At 44.2% G+C, this 20,574-nt stretch overlaps 1 protein-coding gene across 2 annotated transcripts in view; it reads right to left on the bottom strand.

Moving 5' to 3' along the window:
* APPL2 (adaptor protein, phosphotyrosine interacting with PH domain and leucine zipper 2) overlaps positions 1 to 20,574 on the bottom strand; it is a 173,440-nt gene that overhangs the window by 102,563 nt on the left and 50,303 nt on the right. For both annotated transcript variants that reach the window (XM_069764470.1, XM_069764471.1), the window contains exons 2-4: positions 19,266 to 19,364; positions 9,017 to 9,076; positions 6,570 to 6,641 (exon numbers count right to left, since the gene is read on the bottom strand). In XM_069764470.1, coding sequence (XP_069620571.1) covers positions 6,570 to 6,641; positions 9,017 to 9,076; positions 19,266 to 19,364 — 231 coding nt within the window. The remainder of the gene's footprint in view (positions 1 to 6,569; positions 6,642 to 9,016; positions 9,077 to 19,265; positions 19,365 to 20,574) is intronic.

The following is a 20,574-nucleotide window of genomic DNA, read 5'->3' as shown; positions in this document are numbered from 1 at the left end:
GCCCAGGTGAAAGGCCATCGCAAGTGATATAGATGACTCAGCGTAGTCCTGGAAGAGTGACTAGACAGTCGAACAAACAGGGCAGGACGACCATGCCTCTAGGGTGCAAGAGGAACATGACAGCCGCCATGATCCTTGCGAACACTCTGGGTGCGGTAGCAAGGCCGAAGGACAAGGTCGTGACTTGAAAATGCTGTTCACGAATGGAAAAGCGAAGGAATTTTTGAAGAGGGGAAAAATAGGAATGTGAGGGTAAGCATCCCGAATGTCGATGGATGCCAGAAACTCCACCTTTTTCTGTTGAAGTAATGGCTGAGCAGAGGAACTCCATCCGAAGAAGGGAGGACCTTGTCAAAGGTTGTTAGAAGTTTGAGGTCCAGGATCGGTCTTACTTTTCTTTCCCCTTTTTGGAACCAAGATCCTTTAGATCTAGACTGTCCTGGACAACCCTTCCACTGCTGGTTGGGTCTGTAGGAAACATACGATCCTTTGTTAGTCTCCCGCTCAAAAGATTTGATTGGCCAGTTGTACTGTCTTCGGGAAAAGGTTAATGGTGTGAATCAAAGTAGTTAAGGTCTCCAGCCAGGAGACCATTGCTCTAGCAATCCATGCGGCGGCTAGGGAGGGTAGAGGGCTGAACCCGAAACCGCAAGAGGGAACGAACCAGATTTGCTATTTGACAGTCTGTGGTATTTTTAATTGATGATACATCGGGCAGGGATACTGGTAGGTATATCACAGGAGATTCCACCCAGTTAATCTGCCAAGTCGCAGAATGCGCAGCTGCATCCAGCAGGTTATCATCTCTTGCCATCGCCGCTGTCTTTTGATGGTAGAAACCAGAAGAACAAGGAGTACTCGGTCCACAAATTATTTTGTACAAACGTATATAACACTTTATTTAATTAATAATAGAAAGGTACATATATAACAACATTTAACACATAGAGGGTTAGGGTAGTCACAGGCTCACCGGCAAAAAATACATGTCAGAGCGTAAAGTGCATAGTGCCCAAAGTTTCGATGGGAAGCCTGCCCAGCAACATGTATCCACTAGCGTCAGGGATTACTACATAATTGCAGCGCAATAAAGTTATAGTATTATTTCGGGGAGCTTACCCATCATATAGTACAGAGCCGGGCCCGTGTCACGCCGCCACCGACGCGCGTTTCGCTGATCTTCTTCAAGGTGGCGGCACGGGCCCGGCTCTGTACTATACTGTACTTTGGGCACTATGCACTTTACGCTCTGACATGTATTTTTTGCCGGTGAGCCTGTGACTACCCTAACCCTCTATGTGTTAAATGTTGTTATATATGTACCTTTTTATTATTAATTAAATAAAGTATTATATACGTTTGTACAAAATAATTTGTGGACCGAGTACTCCTTGTTCTTCTGGTTTCTACTCTCCTTTGGAGTGTCCTTTTGATGATTATACGGTCTGTGATACGCGGTTTGTACATATGGATCCTAGGTACTCTGGGATAAACTGGGATCAGCGGCGGAGGGCTCCTGAGTTCATTCAGCGGCTTCGGATTGGTCATGTGCCTCCTACGGACACTAAGCAAGAACTGGTTAGCTGAGAGCCAGCAGGAGGGTGCATACTTCAGGGGAGGAGCTAACTTTCTTTGAATCACTTAGTGTCAGCCTCCTAGTGGCAGCAGCATACACCCACGGTCTGTGTCCCCCAATGAGGCGAAGGAGAAATTACAAATCTGGTATCGCTGTAATCGCACCGACCCGAAGAATAAGGCTGGTTTCACATTTGCGTTTTTTGCCGCTGCATTTAAATGCATATAAACGCATGCATTTTTTTTCCTATATTTAACATTAAAAACGCATGCGTTTTTTGTACGCGTTTGGTCGCGTTTAACGATGCATGCGTCGTTTCTATGCTTGCGTTTTTTTGCGGAAATGCAACATGTAGTAATTTCTAGAGGCGTTTTTTGCTGCAAAAAAAGTATTGTTGTCTATGTAAACGCATGCGTTTTTAAGCACATGCGTTTGGTTGCGTTTTTAAACGCATGCATTTCAATAGAACAAAACAAGTCTACACACTGATAATCCACCCCCCACCATCAAGGTGATAGGGTCATTCCATATCAAGTGATCCAAATATGAATATTTTTTTTACTTTAAGTCTTTAGATTTTTTTTATTTTTTGTTTTTATGAAGTACAACTTTAGGTAATTACAAATTAAAAGTTTAGAATTGTTTTCTTCATCAGTTAATTTTTACAGATTTTTAAAGTTTTGAAAAAGCGCGGATTTTGGCCTGGTATGGCTTTACATTTTTTATCATATCTCAGGCTAGAATTAAGATAAAGAGGTGGGAGAGGCATCTTTGTTCTCAGAACGGTGCCAGCTTTCATTTGATATGTCACAAGACTATGTTTCTTTATATTTTGTTTTGGAGAAATCAAATTAAAAATGTTGACGCGCAATTCTGAAAAAAACGTATGTTTTAAAATTGTGAAAACATGCATGTGTGTTACTCGTGTCCTTATTTATATTTGTACAGGGACTCAACTTGGGATCTATCAAATTTGTATTTTTTTTTAAGCCTTGAATCATCTGATTTTATGTTTGTGTGAGTTTCTTCCTTTTTTCTTTTCAAATTACAACTTATTGAATTCAACATTTATATGCAACAATAAAGAAACACAAAAAACAAATACCGAAGTGCCAGAATAAAGGTACCGTCACATTAAGCGACGCTGCAGCGATATAGACGATGCCGATCGCTGCAGCGTCACTGTTTAGTCGTTGTGTGGTTGCTGGAGAGCTGTCACACAGACAGCTCTCCAGCGACCAACGATGCCGAGGTCCCCGGGTAACCAGGGTAAACATCGGGTTACTAAGTGCAGGGCCGCGCTTAGTAACCCGATATTTACCCTGGTTACCATTGTAAATGTAAAAAAAAAAAAAAACACTACATACTTACATTCCGGTGTCTGTCGCGTCCCTCGCCGTCAGCTTCCCGCACTGACTGTAAGGGCTGGCCGTAAAGCAGAGCACAGCGGTGCCGACACCGCTGTGCTTTACGGCCGGCGCTCACAGTCAGTGCGGGAAGCTGACGGGGAAGGACGCGACAGACACCGGAATGTGAGTATGTAGTGTTTTTTTTTTTTTACATTTACAATGGTAACCAGGGTAAATATCGGGTTACTAAGCGCTGCCCTGCGCTTAGTAACCTGATGTTTACCCTGGTTACCAGGGAAGACATCGCTGGATCGGCGTCACACACGCCGATTCAGTGATGTCAGCGGGTGATCCAGCGACGAAATAAAGTGCTGGCCTTCTAGCTCCGACCAGTGATGTCACAGCAGGATCCTGATCACTGCTGCGTGTCAAACACAACGATATCGCTATCCAGGACGCTGCAATGTCACGGATCGCTAGCGATATCGTTGTTAAGTTGTTCAGTGTGGAGGTACCTTAAATCCATCTTAATCATCATAACAACTTGCTCAACATTTTCAACCTGAATCCTTTGAACAAGCCAAAAGATAAAAGGTGAATTATATCCTCAAGTGTGGTTTTCTAAATACAGTCTGATCCTAATTATAGGTTAAAAACAAGAATAAAAGAACCAATATTTTTACCACCCATTTAGACATGGAACAATTTTTTTTTCTACTATATCACTAAACATGTCATTTCTGAAGTGTTTAAGAAGAATAGTACAGTAGTTAAATCCTCGTTCTATAAAATATGAACTAATCAAACAATCATTAGCAGGTTTTTACACTGGCCTTTTATCATCAATGTGTCCCTTCTAGTGGGTGAAATGTCATTTTGTCCATAAGGGCTCACTAGCAATGGCCGTTTCCTTCTGTGTCAGAGTATGTGCGGCCGGTCATGGTGCTCGGCTCCACCTGAGTTATATCTGATTTTTGTTCACTTTTACAATGTCTGATTTTCTTGGATACACAAAGGACGGCGCTGGACCTGAAAGTGCAGAAAAGACACTTCTACGTCTTCATTTTCACAATCTTTGGAGAGTCCAGTAGCCGCCAGCGCCGATCATATTCACAGGTCACATCACCAGTTGTGTCATCCATTGCGGATCTTGTGCCGCCTTCTACCACTTCATGGTCGTCACTGTTTTTATTTCCACTACATGGGATGACAGTCCGGTATTGCTGAGTCCCTGTGATGGGTTCTGCTTCCTGTAACTGATGTTATAACAAACTCTCCTCCTCCTCTTCGTAGTCCTGGTTTGTACAATACATGAACTGGATGTTAAGAATATTTTTCTCCCTCCATTTGAGGAGTTGCCTGGGTGATAAGATTTGGTGTGAATACGGTCTGTGGAGGCTGGAGCTGCCGGCCGGTCATCTGCTCTGCATTCACTGTCTACCCCTGTTCATTCTCTGCCCTAACAAAGCTTCTCCTCTGTCCTCTCCTGCTTCTAAGTGGTAACATAATAAAATAATACAGTAATATCTAGCAATCATGGATTATTTGGTCAATATACACCCCACACTGTTAGACCACAGGCTGAAAAGATCTGAAATCAAGATTTTTGAACTGACACTGTAATAGTTTTATTTTTTAAAATATGATCCCATCATGATCCCAGCTTGTATTTTGGTACAGATGTGGATAGGAGCATAGCAGGCACATGGGCAGTTTTTGAAATTTTTAAATTAAACGTTTTTTTCGGAAATACGTTTTAAAGTTTTGCGCTTGCGTTCGCATAGGTAAAATATTATCCAAGATACTCTTGTGACATATGTGGTGAAAGCCTGGACAGTTCTGAGTAGAATGGTGTTTATTTTGTTTCTCCATCTCTTTTCTAGCCTGAGTTATGGGGAGAAATGTAAAGGCAGGCAACACCGAAATTCGCACTTTTTCCAAACTTTGAAAATCATTAAAAAATTTAAAAAAAATATCTAGAATTTTTTCTTCTACACATATTGCATTCTCTGACACACTGTTACCAAATAACAAAATCTCAAAAGAATTAAAAATATAGTGGTAAAAATCATTGGTTCACTTGACATGGAATGCCCCAATAAAGGGATCCAAACCCCAACCCTAACCCTAGGGATCCTAACCCTAACCCTAGCCCTAACCCTAACCCCAGCCATTTCTATTTATAGTGGGTTTTCTAGTTGATTTTTATGATTGGCAGCTGTCACACACTAAAGACGCTTTTTATTGCAAAAAATATTTTTTGCGTTACCACATTTTGAGAGCTACAATTTTTCCATATTTTGGTCCACAGAGTCATGTCACACGCCCTCTGTAGTCCCATTGGCGGTGTCTGGATCTTGATTTTTCTCTTGTGAAATTTCTCATCATGCGTATCAAAAACGCAAACGCAGGAAAAAAACGCATGTAAACGCGTAAAAACGCGGCTTTTTTTTACCATATACGAAAACGCATGCATCTAAAAAAACGCAGCATTTGTACGCATTTACATGCGTTTTTTTCACCACCTGCGGATGCGTTTTAAACGCTGCGTTTTTAAACGCAAATGTGAAACTAGCCTAAAGTAGTCTGATCACTTATACCGCACAAGGAACAACATAAAAGCTGAAGGCTTTACAATAGCCTTCACAGTCCCCTGATCTGAACATCATTGAAACGGTGGGAACCGTGCCAGCACGGGAGGTGAATATAAGCTTTATTATGCAATCTGGACCAAGCGAGGGGTATGAGAAGTTGTCCAAGCAGTAAATAACTTTTTTTAATCATTTGCAGTCAAGAATGTCAGAGATTTCAATAAAAAATTAGGCTGAATCCTTTGCCACAAATCTACAGTATATATCAATCTGCTTAGTTCCTCCTGCTCTGTAACATACTGCTATCGGATCAGTCTGCTTGTACAAAGTGATAGGTCCCCTTTATGGACAGTCCCAGCCCCTGAAGTCAACATTTACTCTAATTCTCGAGACATATTTTATATCTTCTATTTTTCTATCTGCGATCAACTGTTTTTTCTTATCCAACAAAAGATTTGCTCCCAGCTGTGATACAAACAAAATTGTGTATTTCACTGATAGATTTCCTTTAAATAGCAAACATCTAACTATAAGCTGTACAAAACTACTTTTGGGCTTTTTATCTCCAGCTGAGACGCAAAAAGCATTTTCACATCTACTAGTCATAAAACATTTTGCTGTGAACAATTATTAGCACTTGTCCTAGAAATCATAAGCAAGAACAATAACATGCAGTAAAAGCCTATCATAGCCCTTAGGGGCCTAGAGTTACATTTCTGCGATTAAAAGAGGTTCTATTTTTTTGAGTGATGTACGGAATCACCCACAGCTTTAAATACTAGGTACAAAGAGTTCCAAGGCAAATAATCCTGCCTACAAGGTAAACTTGGTAAAAGGTATTTGAGGAGGTGTGGTAAAAAGTTATTTGCTGACGAGAACAAAAATGAAGTGGTGATGTGCAGGCTATCACGTATAAGATGTGCTGCAGCAGCTTTAGCAGTAGGAATATTCTCCAGTGTAAACATAGTAAACCAACGTAACGCTTATATTCAAGTCATACTGTATAACTAATACCAAATGACTATCAAACAGAAGCAATAAAGTAGCACTGACCTCATTTACTACATTTGCAAAACATTGTAGAGTTGATATGACTTCTTCATCTCCTTTCCCCAGGGCAAAATTCTAGAAAGAAGTGCAGAAAACAAAGACCAGGAATGTGATTGGTATCACAAGAATCAACAAGAAAAAAATATCTGATATAAATACTGATCTATGTTTCTTTGCCTTGTGGGTACATGTTAAAGGGGCACTCACTACATGATAAAATTGGTAAAATTGCAAAGTGTTTGTAAAATGAAGAAACTTTGCAACTTTAAGGCTATGTGCACACGTTGCGGTTTTTACCGCGGAACCGCGGCGATTTTGATGCTGCGGGTCCGCAGCAGTTTCCATTGCGTTTACAGTAAAACAATGGGAAACCGCAAACCACTGTGCACATGCTGCGGGTTTACAACCCGCAGCATGTCACTTCTTTGTGCAGAATCGCAGCGATTCTGCACACATAGAAATGCATTGATCCGCTTACTTCCCGCATGGGGCTGTGCCCACCATGCGGGAAGTAAGCGGATAATGTGCGGTTGCTACCGGGGTGGAGGAGAGGAGACTTTCCTCCAGGCCCTGGGAACCATATTTTTGTAAAAAAAAAAAAAGAATTAAAATAAAAAATAATGATATACTCACCTCTCAGCGCTGCACGCGGCCATCCGGTCTCAGGTTTGCTATGTGAGCAGGACCTGCGGTGACGTCACGGTCACATGACCGTGACGTCACGAAGGTCCTTCTCGCACAGCATCTTTGGATCCGGACCGCCGCCTGCAGTACCAAGGAGATCGGGACGTCAGAGGGTGAGTATAACCTTTTTTTTTTTTTAACATTTCTATTGATGCTGCATATTGCTGCATATGCAGCATCAATAGTAGGAGTAAATCCCGCAGCGGAAACCGCAGGACAAAACGTGATAAATCTGCAGGGATAACCGCAGCGGTTTTGCCCTGCAGATTTATCAAACCCGCAGGGACCCGACCCTACGTGTGCACATAGCCAAATCCTATTAAAAATTCCCTCCTTTATCAAGAACAGAGATATTTTTAATTCTATTGTGAAATTCTAAGGTAACAACACTCCTCTGAAATGTATCAGCAGTGGTTGGTCTCCAAGACAAGAAACTCAGCACTCACAAGTTCTTTGCTATAGACTTTGCAATTGCTGATCTGAAGCTGACCGGATGGCTGGATCATCACAACTTCAGTGCCTCTGGTGTCCTCTGAGGCTACAAAGGCAAAGCTACCATTGGTGGCAGCATTGGGCAGGGCACAGAAGTGGTATTATGCCGCTGATCCAAACTGTCAATCATCAGGAGCATATACTTCCCCAGAAAGCAAGAGGCTGAGAGGCTGGGGAGTAGTGTGCCTCGAAGGGTAATATTGAGACAAGCTGTGTGCGGGCAAAGATCTTATTCCCGTTGTACCCATCTATCACCTACTTTTAGCTACGTTCACATTTGCGTTGTTGGGCGTTGCGTCGGCGACGCAACGCACAACGCATGCAAGACGCATGCAAAAACGCATTGTTTTGTGACATATGCGTCCATTTTTGGCTTGATTTTGGACGCAAAAAAAATGCAACTTGCTGCATCCTCTGCGCCCTGACGCTTGCGCCAAAAATGACGCATGCATCACAAAACGCAAGACAACGCATGTCCATGCGCCCCCATGTTAAATATAGGGGCGCATGCGTCGCTATGCGTTGCCGACCTGCGCCCGACGCAACGCAAATATGAACTTAGCCTAAGCATGTTTAGTTGTACTTGATTTGTATATTATTATCTATTGCTAACTGAATGTTATACATGGTAAATTCTGTTTTTGAATGTAAAGCGCCCTGGAATTCAGGGAGCTATTAAATTAAAAACACTGAAAAATAATGTGAAAATATTATGGGACTTTTGCATGTAAACAGAGTAATGGACTATAATACACTTGACTTAAAGGGGTTGCCCAGCCTTAGGCTATAAGTCTGCAGTCATCATGTGACTGTTGACTTCTGAATCTTGACATCACGTGCACTGTGCGTTGTAAGGATTTTCTGGTGCTGGTGCCGAGAGCAGCGAGCGTGTGACCCCCAAATATGTGATTTGCATAAATGCGTTCACGTGCTGACTAGATGGGCGCAGTCTCACTCAATGGAAGTGTATTAAGCAAAGCTGGATACAGTCTAGTTGGAATGTGCCCAGAGGTATGCATATTGCACACTTGCAGTCACATGACCGCCTGCTCCTAGCGTCAGAGGATCCTCACAACGAATGGTAGGCTTTGAACCCAGGACTTTAATGCTGTAAATTAACAGTGCTAACCAGTGAGTCACTATGCTTCCCTTATACAGGTCACAACATTCTAAGGTATAAAACAAGGAGAAAAACCCAATGTGTCATGAAGGCCAAAACCAACTTGTGATCTGACAGCTGTGGTTGATAAACAATAATAATAAGAATACAGTACCTGATTTTCATATGCAAGAAGTTGGCTGGAGAGCTGTTGGGTAGCCAAGCACATTTCATTCTTCAAGACAGAAAAAAGACTTGTGTTAATACAATGATCATTACATTGTAAAGCATATTTTATTATGTAACTAGATGGTGGCCAGATTCTAACGCATCGGGTATTCTAGAATATGCATGTCCACGTAGTATATTGCCCAGCCACGTAGTATATTGCACAGTCCACGTAGTATATTGCCCAGTCACGTACTATATTGCCCAGCCACGTAGTATATTGCCCAGCCACGTAGTATATTGCCCAGCCACGTATTGCCCAGCCACATAGTATATAGCACAGCCCACGTAGTACGGTATATTGCCCTGTCACGTAGTATATTGCTCAGCCACATAGTATATAGCAGAGCCACATAGTATATTGCCCAGGCACGTAGTATATTGCCCAGCACAGTGCCACGTAGTATAGAGACTTAAAAAAAAACCATATACTCACCTATAGCCCGTTGAAGTCCTGCTATACTTACCATCCGCCGCCTTTCTCACTCATCGCCACGCTCCCGGGACCGCTCCATTGCAAGCGGCAGCTTGCGGTCCCAGGGCTGGTGTGAGCAGGGCCTATGATGACGTCGCGGTCACATGACCGTGACGTCACGGCAGGTCCTTGTCGCACACCAGCCCTGGGACGGGACCGGAAGCTGCCGCTTGCAATGGAGCGATCCCGGGAGCGTGGCGAGGAGCGAGAAAGGCGGCGGAGGGTGAGTATAGCAGGTTTTTTGGGTTTTTTATTATTTTTAACATGACATATTTTTACTATTGATGCTGCATAGGCAGCATCAATAGTAAATAGTTGGGGACACACAGGGTTAATAGCAGCGGTAACGGAGTGCGTTACACTGCGGGCCGTTACCGCTGCCATTAACCCTAAGTGAGCGGTGAGTGGAGGGCATTACGGAGCGGGCGCCGGGCAGTAAGTGCAGGGGAGTAGGGGAGGGACTAATCGGACTGTGGCCGTCGCTGATTGGTCGCGGCAGCCATGACAGGCAGCTGCCGAGACCAATCAGCGAACGAATAACTGTGACAGGACAGACAGACAGACGGAAGTACCCCTTAGACAATTATGTATATAGATATTACATATGAGGGCAGGGCACACAGTTGGCACAGTGGGTACATGAGCTCTCTGGCTGTGCATGTTGGTGGCAGATTATTATATGTATACTAGATGGTGGCCCAATTCTAACGCATCGGGTATTCTAGAATATGCATGTCCACGTAGTATATTGCCCAGTCACGTAGTATATTGCCCAGTCACGTAGTATATTGCCCAGTCACTTAGTATATTTCCCAGCCACGTAGTATATTGCCCAGTCACGTAGTATATTGCCCATTTACGTAGTATATTACCCAGCCACGTAGTATATTGCCCAGTGACGTAGTATGTTGCCCAGCCACGTAGTATATTCTCCAGCCATGTAGTATATTGCCCAGTCACGTAGTATATTGCCCAGCCACGTAGTATATTGTCCAGCCCCGTAGTATATTGCCCAGTCACGTAGTATATTGTCCAGCCACGTAGTATATTGTCCAGACCCGTAGTATATTGCACAGCGACGTAGTATATTGCCCAGTGACGTACTATATTACCAAGCCACGTATGTCACAGGTTAAAAAAAAAAAATAAACATACTCACCTAACGATCCGAGGGCCCCTTGTAGTTGAACATACTCACCATTCTGGTCGCTGCTCCTCAGCAGCGTCCCGTCTCCGCTTCCTGGGATCCAACGGCGCTGTGCAGATGGGCGCGCGGCTGCCGCCATCTTGCGTTCCCAGGATGCTTTGCAAAATTACCCATATGACTTAGCAGTCTCGCGAGACTGCTAGGTCTTATGGGTAATTTCGCAAAGCATCGCTGGGAAAAAAAGATGGCAGGAGGCGCGAGCGGGTCAGCGGACAACGGAGGGTGAGTGTAGCAGGTTTTTTGTTTTTGTACTATTTTTAACATTACTTTCTTTTACTATTGATGCCACATAGGCAGCAACAATAGTAAAAGGTTGGGGACACACAGGGTTAATAGCGGCGGTAACGGAATGCGTTACCGGCGGCATTAACTCTGTGTTAGCGGTGACCGGAGGGGAGTATGGAGCGGGCTCCGGGGACACTGACTGCGGGGAGTAAGCAGCGGAGCACCGGGGACACTGACTGCGGGGAGCCGAGTGCCGTGGACACTGACTGCGGGGAGTATGAGGCGGGCGCCGGCCACTGACTGCAGGGAGTATGGAGCGGCCATTTTCTTCCGGACTGTGCCTGTCGCTGATTGGTCGTGGCTGTTTTGCGGCCACGACCAATGAATATCCGTGACAGAAGGACAGACAGACAGACGGAAGTACCCCTTAGACAATTATGTACAGTGGGGCAAAAAAGTATTTAGTCAGTCAGCAATAGTGCAAGTTCCACCACTTAAAAAGATGAGAGGCGTCTGTAATTTACATCATAGGTAGACCTCAACTATGGGAGACAAACTGAGAAAAAAAAATCCAGAAAATCACATTGTCTGTTTTTTTTAACATTTTATTTGCATATTATGGTGGAAAATAAGTATTTGGTCAGAAACAAACAGTCAAGATTTCAGGCTCTCACAGACCTTTAACTTCTTCTTTAAGAGTCTCCTCTTTCCTCCACTCATTACCTGTAGTAATGGCACCTGTTTAAACTTGTTATCAGTATAAAAAGACACCTGTGCACACCCTCAAACAGTCTGACTCCAAACTCCACTATGGTGAAGACCAAAGAGCTGTCAAAGGACACCAGAAACAAAATTGTAGCCCTGCACCAGGCTGGGAAGACTGAATCTGCAATAGCCAACCAGTTTGGAGTGAAAAAATCAACAGTGGGAGCAATAATTAGAAAATGGAAGACATACAAGACCACTGATAATCTCCCTCGATCTGGGGCTCCATGCAAAATCCCACCCCGTGGGGTCAGAATGATCACAAGAACGGTGAGCAAAAATCCCAGAACCACGCGGGGGGACCTAGTGAATGAACTGCAGAGAGCTGGGACCAATGTAACAAGGCCTACCATAAGTAACACACTACGCCACCATGGACTCAGATCCTGCAGTGCCAGACGTGTCCCACTGCTTAAGCCAGTACATGTCCGGGCCCGTCTGAGGTTTGCTAGAGAGCATTTGGATGGTCCAGAGGAGTTTGGGGAGAATGTCCTATGGTCTGATGAAACCAAACTGGAACTGTTTGGTAGAAACACAACTTGTCGTGTTTGGAGGAAAAAGAATACTGAGTTGCATCCATCAAACACCATACCTATTGTAAAGCATGGTGGTGGAAACATCATGCTTTGGGGCTGTTTCTCTGCAAAGGGGCCAGGACGACTGATCCGGGTACATTAAAGAATGAATGGGGCCATGTATCGTGAGATTTTGAGTGCAAACCTCCTTCCATCAGCAAGGGCATTGAAGATGAAACGTGGCTGGGTCTTTCAACATGACAATGATCCAAAGCACACCGCCAGGACAACGAAGGAGTGGCTTCGTAAGAAGCATTTCAAGATCCTGGAGTGGCCTAGCCAGTCTCCAGATCTCAACCCTATAGAAAACCTTTGGAGGGAGTTGAAAGTCCGTGTTGCCAAGCGAAAAGCCAAAAACATCACTGCTCTAGAGGAGATCTGCATGGAGGAATGGGCCAACATACCAACAACAGTGTGTGGCAACCTTGTGAAGACTTACAGAAAACGTTTGACCTCTGTCATTGCCAACAAAGGATATATTACAAAGTATTGAGATGAAATTTTGTTTCTGACCAAATACTTATTTTCCACCATAATATGCAAATAAAATGTTAAAAAAACAGACAATGTGATTTTCTGGATTTTTTTTTCTCAGTTTGTCTCCCATAGTTGAGGTCTACCTATGATGTAAATTACAGACGCCTCTCATCTTTTTAAGTGGTGGATCTTGCACTATTGCTGACTGACTAAATACTTTTTTGCCCCACTGTATATAGATACCATGATACCACGAGCTTCAAGAGGTAGTCACCGGGAATGGTTTTCACTTCACAGGTGTGCCCTGTCAGGTTTAATAAGTGGGATTTCTTGCCTTATAAAAGGAGTTGGGACCATCAGTGGTGTTGTGCAGAAGTCTGGTGGAGTCCTACTGTATAGACTGTTAGAATTTGTATTATGGCAAGAAAAAAGCAGCTAAGTAAAGAAAACCGAGTGGCCATCATTACTTTAAGAAATGAAGGTCAGTCAGACTGAAAAATTGGGAAAACTTTTAAAGTGTTCCCAAGTGCAGTGGCAAAAACCATCAAGCGCTACAAAGAAACTGGCTCACATGAGGACCGCCCCAGGAAAGGAAGACCAAGAGTCACCTCTGCTTCTGAGGATAAGTTTATCCGAGTCACCAGCCTCAGAAATCGCAGGTTAACAGCAGCTCAGATAAGAGACCAGGTCAATGCCACACAGAGTTCTAGCAGCAGACACATCAAGCAGAAGAGACTTGTTTGGGCTAAAGTACACAAGGAATGGACATTAGACCAGTGGAAATCTGTGCTTTGGTCTGATGAGTCCAAATTTGAGATCTTTGGTTCCAACCACCATGTCTTTGTGCGATGCAGAAAAGGTGAACGGAAGGACTCTACATGCCTGATTCCCACCGTGAAGCATGGAGGAGGAGGTGTGATGGTGTAGGGGTGCTTTGCTCGTGACACTGTTGGGGATTTATTCAAAATTGAAGGCATACTGAACCAGCATGGCTACCACAGCATTTTTCAGCTGCATGCTATTCCATCCGGTTTGCGTTTAGTTGGACCATCATTTATTTTTCAACAGGACAATGACCCCCAAACACACCTCCAAGCTGTGTAAAGGCTATTTGACCAAGAAGGAGAGTGATGGGGTGCTACGCCAGATGAGATGGTTTGGGGTGAGCTGGACCGCAGAGTGAAGGCAAAAGGGTCAACAAGTGCTAAGCATCTCTGGGAACTCCGTCAAGATTGTTGGAAGACCATTCCCGGTGACTACCTCTTGAAGCTCATCAAGAGAATGCCAAGAGTGTGCAAAGCCGTCATCAAAGCAAAAGGTGGCTACTTTGGAGAACCTAGAATATTAGACATAATTTCAGTTATTTCAGACTTTTTTGTTAAGTATATAATTCCACATGTTTTAATTCATAGTTTTGATGCCTTCAGTGTGAATGTACAATTTTCATAGTCATGAAAATACAGAAAAATCTTTAAATGAGAAGGTGTGTCCAAACTTTTGGTCTGTACTGTACATAAAACTCACTAGAGGCTGCTGCTATACTATATATATCTAGTGATGAGCGAATATACTCGTTACTCGAGATTTCCTAAGCACGCTCGGGTGTCCTCAGAGTATTTTTTAGTGCTCGAAGATTTAGTTTTCATCGCCTCAGCTGAATGATTTACATCTGTTAGCCAGCATAAGTACATGTGGGGGTTACCTGGTTGCTAGGGAATCCCCACATGGAATCAAGCTGGCTAGTAGCTGTAAATCATTCAGCTGCGGTGAAAAAAACAATCTCTGAGCACTAAAAAATACTCGGGAGGACCCCCGAGCATGCTCGGGAAATCTCGAGTAACAAGTATATTTGTATCAAGGCTTTATCAGTGGCGGCGGCCATCTTCCTGAGGCCGCACGTGCGCAGATGGAGTGCTCTGCTTCCCAGGGCTTCATGAAAATGGCCGCGGGAGGCCGTGCGTGTGCAGATGGAGATCGCAGCTGCTGCCATTTTCCTGAAGCCGAGATCTAAATCTGTGAGCTCGGCTTCAGGAAAATAGCCGCCGCGATCTCCATCTGAGCACGCGCAGCCTCCCACGGCCATTCCTAATGGAAATTGCATTTGCGGCAGCCAGTGCTGTGCAGTTCGCCGCATCCAAAGATGATTTCAGCAAAAAGTCTCCCGCTAGAGCGATCTGCTTTAAGATTTCGGCCCCTCGGATGGATGATCCTCATCCAGCAGAGCTCTATTCAATGACTCCGACCAGGATATCATGGTCTTAGCTACCCAAGTCACTGCAAAAGAGGGCAAGAGGACTGAACCTGAAGCTTCAAACACTGAGCGAGCCAGGCTCTCAATGAGTCGATCAGCTAGATCCTTGATAAACAGAGAAGCACATTGCTAACGAGAGTAAAACTAATCCCAAACTGTTCTTCAACTATATCAATAGTAAAAGAATAAAAACTGAAAATGTAGGCCCCTTAAATTGTGAGAAAAGTATGGTTGTAGATGACGAGGAAAAAGCTAACATATTAAACACCTTCTTCTCCACGGTATTCATGGTGGAAAATGAAATGCTAGGTGATCGTTCCCAGATCGAGGGAGATTATCAGTGGTCTTGTATGTCTTCCATTTTCTAATTATTGCTCCCACTGTTGATTTCTTCACTCCAAGCTGGTTGGCCATTGCAGATTCAGTCTTCCCAGCCTGGTGCGGGGCTACAATTTTGTTTCTGGTGTCCTTTGACAGCTCTTTGGTCTTCACCATAGTGGAGTTTGGAGTCAGACTGTTTGAGGGTGTGCACAGGTGTCTTTTTATACTGATAACAAGTTTAAACAGGTGCCATTACTACAGGTAATGAGTGGAGGAAAGAGGAGACTCTTAAAGAAGTTACAGGTCTGTGAGAGCCAGAAATCTTGATTGTTTGTTTCTGACCAAATACTTATTTTCCACCATAATATGCAAATAAAATGTTAAAAAAACAGACAATGTGATTTTCTGTATTTTTTTTTCTCAGTTTGTCTCCCATAGTTGAGGTCTACCTATGATGTAAATTACAGACGCCTCTCGTCTTTTTAAGTGGTGGAACTTGCACTATTGCTGACTGACTAAATACTTTTTTGCCCCACTGTATTTGAAGGGTTTCTGAAGGATGTTATTCTGGATTATCTCAATGAGAATAACTGTTTAACTTCATATCAGCATGGGTTTATGAGAAACCGCTCCTGTCAAACCAATCTAATCAGTTTTTATGAAGAAGTAAGCTATAGGCTGGACCACGGTGAGTCATTGGACGTGGTATATCTCGATTTTTCCAAAGCGTTTGATACCGTGCCGCACGAGAGGTTGGTACACAAAATGAGAATGCTTGGTCTGGGGGAAAATGTGTGTAAATGGGTTAGTAACTGGCTTAGTGATAGAAAGCAGAGGGTGGTTATAAATGGTATAGTCTCTAACTGGGTCGCTGTGACCAGTGGGGTACCGCAGGGTCGGTATTGGGACCTGTTCTCTTCAACATATTCATTAATGATCTTTTAGAAGGTTTACACAGTAAAATATCGATATTTGCAGATGATACAAAACTATGTAAAGCAGTTAATACAAGAGAAGATAGTATTCTGCTACAGATGGATCTGGATAAGTTGGAAACTTGGGCTGAAAGGTGGCAGATGAGGTTTAACATTGATAAATGTAAGGTTATACACATGGGAAGAAGGAATCAATATCACCATTACACACTGAACGGGAAACCACTGGATAAATCTGACAGGGAGAAGGACTTTGGGATCCTAGTTAATGATAAACTTACCTGGAGCAGCCAGTGCCAGGCAGCAGCTGCCAAGGCAAACAGGATCATGGGGTGCATTAAGAGAGGTCTGGATACACATGATGAGAGCATTATACTGCCTCTGTACAAATCCCTAGTTAGACCACACATGGAGTACTGTGTCCAGTTTTGGGCACCGGTGCTCAGGAAGGATATAATGGAACTAGAGAGAGTACAAAGGAGGGCAACAAAATTAATAAAGGGGATGGGAGAACTACAATACCCAGATAGATTAGCGAAATTAGGATTATTTAGTCTAGAAAAAAGACGACTGAGGGGCGATCTAATAACCATGTATAAGTATATAAGGGGACAATACAAATATCTCGCTGAGGATCTGTTTATACCAAGGATGGTGACGGGCACAAGGGGTCATTCTTTGCGTCTGGAGGATAGAACGTTTTTCCACCAACATAGAAGAGGATTCTTTACTGTTAGGGCGGTGAGAATCTGGAATTGCTTGCCTGAGGAGGTGGTGATGGCGAACTCAGTCGAGGGGTTCAAGAGAGGCCTGGATGTCTTCCTGGAGCAGAACAATATTGTACCATACAATTATTAGGTTCTGTAGAAGGACGTAGATCTGGGGATTTATTATGATGGAATATAGGCTGAACTGGATGGACAAATGTCTTTTTTCGGCCTTACTAACTATGTTACTATGTAACCATTAGGGAGGATAAAGTTTTAGAAGCCAACCGTGACACGGGAGGATCCACCGAAAGGGATTCTGCCTACTTCTTACGGAGTTCAAGAGTAAAATGATATCTTGTGTTTAGGGACCTCTGACCAGAGAAACGCTTGACTGGTCGCTCCCTGTGACGTTGCACTACAACCTCAAACTCTGGGTGAGTGCAAAATACTCTGAGACTGTTATGTCCATCTTAAATGACACCTTATGACCCGAGGCCATCGTCTATACTCAGGGTTTGGTTGACGGCCTCAATGAGGCTATTGATTGTCTCCTGGTAATTAGGTGCCTCTAAATTGAGGGACTCCTCGTAATTGTAATCCGAGTTTTGCTCACTAACCTCTTCTGGTGAGGGAGAGCGAGAGACGGTACTCATGGATGCCGAGGCATCAGACGGACCCGAAGACGGTGTGTGGGTTCGTTTCCCCAGCATCTGATTAGAGAGAGCAGCCCCTGCAGGCCGGAGGTTCTTGTGAGATGGAAGATTCCTCAAAGACAGGCAAACCACTGTTCCTGCCCCTATCTGGGGCCTGAAGGGACTCGATTGCTCTAGATAGTGACACCATAGATTGCAACCGAGACAGGGCCCATTACGGGGGACCCGACACACTGGGCTCAGTCGCAGGGGAGGGCTCCTGATTGCACTCAGAATCGCAAGCCTCACAGAATAGATTGCTCTGGGCATTCGGAAAAAGACCGATAGGTAAAACATGAGGTATATAATACCGTGTGGGTCTTGGTCCTTCTAGACCTGGTGGGTCTGTTGAGAGAGAAAGCGAGAGAGAGAGGAGCTGCCAGACGGTGGGGAGTAACACTTACCCCACCCAGTCCTGTGACCCTGGATCCTGCGGAACAATGTAAAAGGAACAGATCCTCTGAGACCTATCTTCAAAAAATGCGTGCTCTGTTCGAAGGGGCGAAACCAGAAGCAGACGCGCTCTGGAGGCGGGACCTTCACCCACGGCCTAGTACCAGCAAAAGCCGAGGACTAAATTTCCGGCGCCTGCCCAAGGATACGGGGGCAGAACTGGAAGCAGACAGGCTCCGGAGGCGGGACTTTCACCCGCGGCCTAGTACCAGCAAAAGCAGGGGACTAAATTTTCAGAGCCCTCCCGAGAATACGGGAGCGGAGCCGATGTGAGGCCGCCGGAAGACCCGCAAAAAACCGAATTTTCCCCGCCGACCTGCCAGACGATACAGGAGAGGTGTGCGCATGGAAGCGCCAGGAAGAGCGCTAAAGCAGGAGTCCTCCCTGCCCCCTACTCCGGCAATGGATTCCAGCTTCAGGTTAGAGAGGGGGCTGTGTAAAGGACGGTGCAGGCACCCTAGCTCCATCTTCCCTTCAGGGGATGAGGAGAGGGACCGTCCGCCTCCTTCTATCACCGCAGTCTTAGCATTGGTGATGCAGTGGGGGCCGCATGGACTGCACATATGCACCTGTACAGCCTAGGGTTTCAATACCTTAGGGTGGTCAGGGCTGAGTCCGGCATCTTGTCTCACATTGCGGGAGAGGATACGTGGAGGCGACACTCCACGTGCTTGTCCGTTGTTGGTTTGGGGAGATCGGACCACTTCAAAAGGGTCCGTCGCCCCTGTCTCATCTTCATGGTGAAAAAGAGATAAAAAAGGTCTGGGAAAAACCAGACATGTGCCTCCTAAAGACACTAAGCATGAATTAGGTTAGCCTGCGGCCAGTGTCAGGGTGTATATGGCAGAGGAGCTAACATTTTTTATGTTTACTTAGTGTCAGCCTCCTGGTGTCAGTAGCATACACCCACAGTCCTGTGTCCCCCAATGAGACGAAGGAGAAAAAATGTGCACAATACATTGATGTTTCTGCAATGTCAAATCGTATGACAACTTTTGTCCATGCTAAGAAACATATAGGATAATAGTGCCTGGAAGCTGAATTTAGAGGTAATGATGAAAACACAAACATATAAACCGGGAAGCAGGCTTGGCTTTCTTCTTAACTCACCTGAGCACCATAAACTCTCTGCATAGTCTGAAGCAACTGATTTGTATAATCTGTAAGTGTTCCAGCATCTTCTTCAAAAACACTCAGAAGGGAGCGAGTCTGTCAAAATAGCCAAAGTATAACATAAGAAAAAAAAATGAAATTGATAAGTAATAGCTATGTAGTAAAACTTGTAACTCAGAACTAGTTCATGATAAATGTAAAAGATTACTCAGGTTTTTCGGCAGGTTATTTGAAGAAAAAAAAAAAAAACATTCTAAAAAAAAAAAGGATTAATATACGGAACCTGTCAGCTAATTTATTCTGCACAAACAATGGAAATCATTAATTAGCTACCAGATTTATTTTAGAGAAAACATACTTTTAAAACTGACCAGGGAAGATGCAACTCGATTGACAAATCCAAGAGGCTGGTCACTGACAGCTTCTCATGCTGATCCCCCAGATTGACAAGGTTGGGAAACAAACATGAAACAACAAAGGGACACTGTCACCTGAATTTGGAGGGAACAATCTTCAGCCATGGAGGCGGGGTTTTGGGTGTTTGATTCACCCTTTCCTTACCCGCTGGCTGCATGCTGGCTGCAATATTGTTTTGAAGTTCATTCTCTGTACTCCATAGTACACGCCTGTACAATATTGCAGCCAGCATGCAGCCAGCGGGTAAGGAAAGGGTGAATCAAAAACCCCAAAACCCCGCCTCCATGGCTGAAGATTGTTCCCTCCAAATTCAGGTGACAGTGTCCCTTTAACGAAGCTGGTCACGGAGTCATACTGCCCATGAGTAATGTGTCTGGGTTCAAACCCTTGAGCCTGTGCTTTGTGGTCAGCTTCTCTTTCCGCCAAGTCACAGCAGATACATATTTTCTCTGGGTGTTTAGTTTCTGTTATCCTTGCTTCAGTCTTTTTCGGGTAACAGGTGTTTTCATTTACTCATTTGTCTACACTATCACCTTTCGGGAGCGGCTTTATATACTTTCCCTCTGCTGGTATTTGCTGCTGGTAATAGTCTCATTTGGATGTCCAGCCATACTGCAGTAGTTTAAATCAAATTGGTGAAAGACCAACTATGGTTTACCTCTTCTGTTTATGTTCTTTACCATGTATCTGTCTTCAGTTTTTTTAGGAAGTAAAAGTTTGTTTTGCATTTTGTGGTTTGTTTTACTCACTGTGGGATCTCTTTCTACTTGAGCACACTGTCCCTTCTGTAGGTAAATCATACACTTCTCTGCCCTCCGCTTCTTTATGAGAAACGTGAAGAGCTCGATGGCCTTTCAGACAGCATAAGTCCGAGCTGCCATCGTCTATT

The sequence above is a fragment of the Ranitomeya imitator genome, chromosome 4, assembly GCF_032444005.1.
Source record: "Ranitomeya imitator isolate aRanImi1 chromosome 4, aRanImi1.pri, whole genome shotgun sequence".
Classification (NCBI taxonomy): domain Eukaryota; kingdom Metazoa; phylum Chordata; class Amphibia; order Anura; family Dendrobatidae; genus Ranitomeya; species Ranitomeya imitator.
This window is presented reverse-complemented; position numbering and strand designations above follow the sequence as displayed.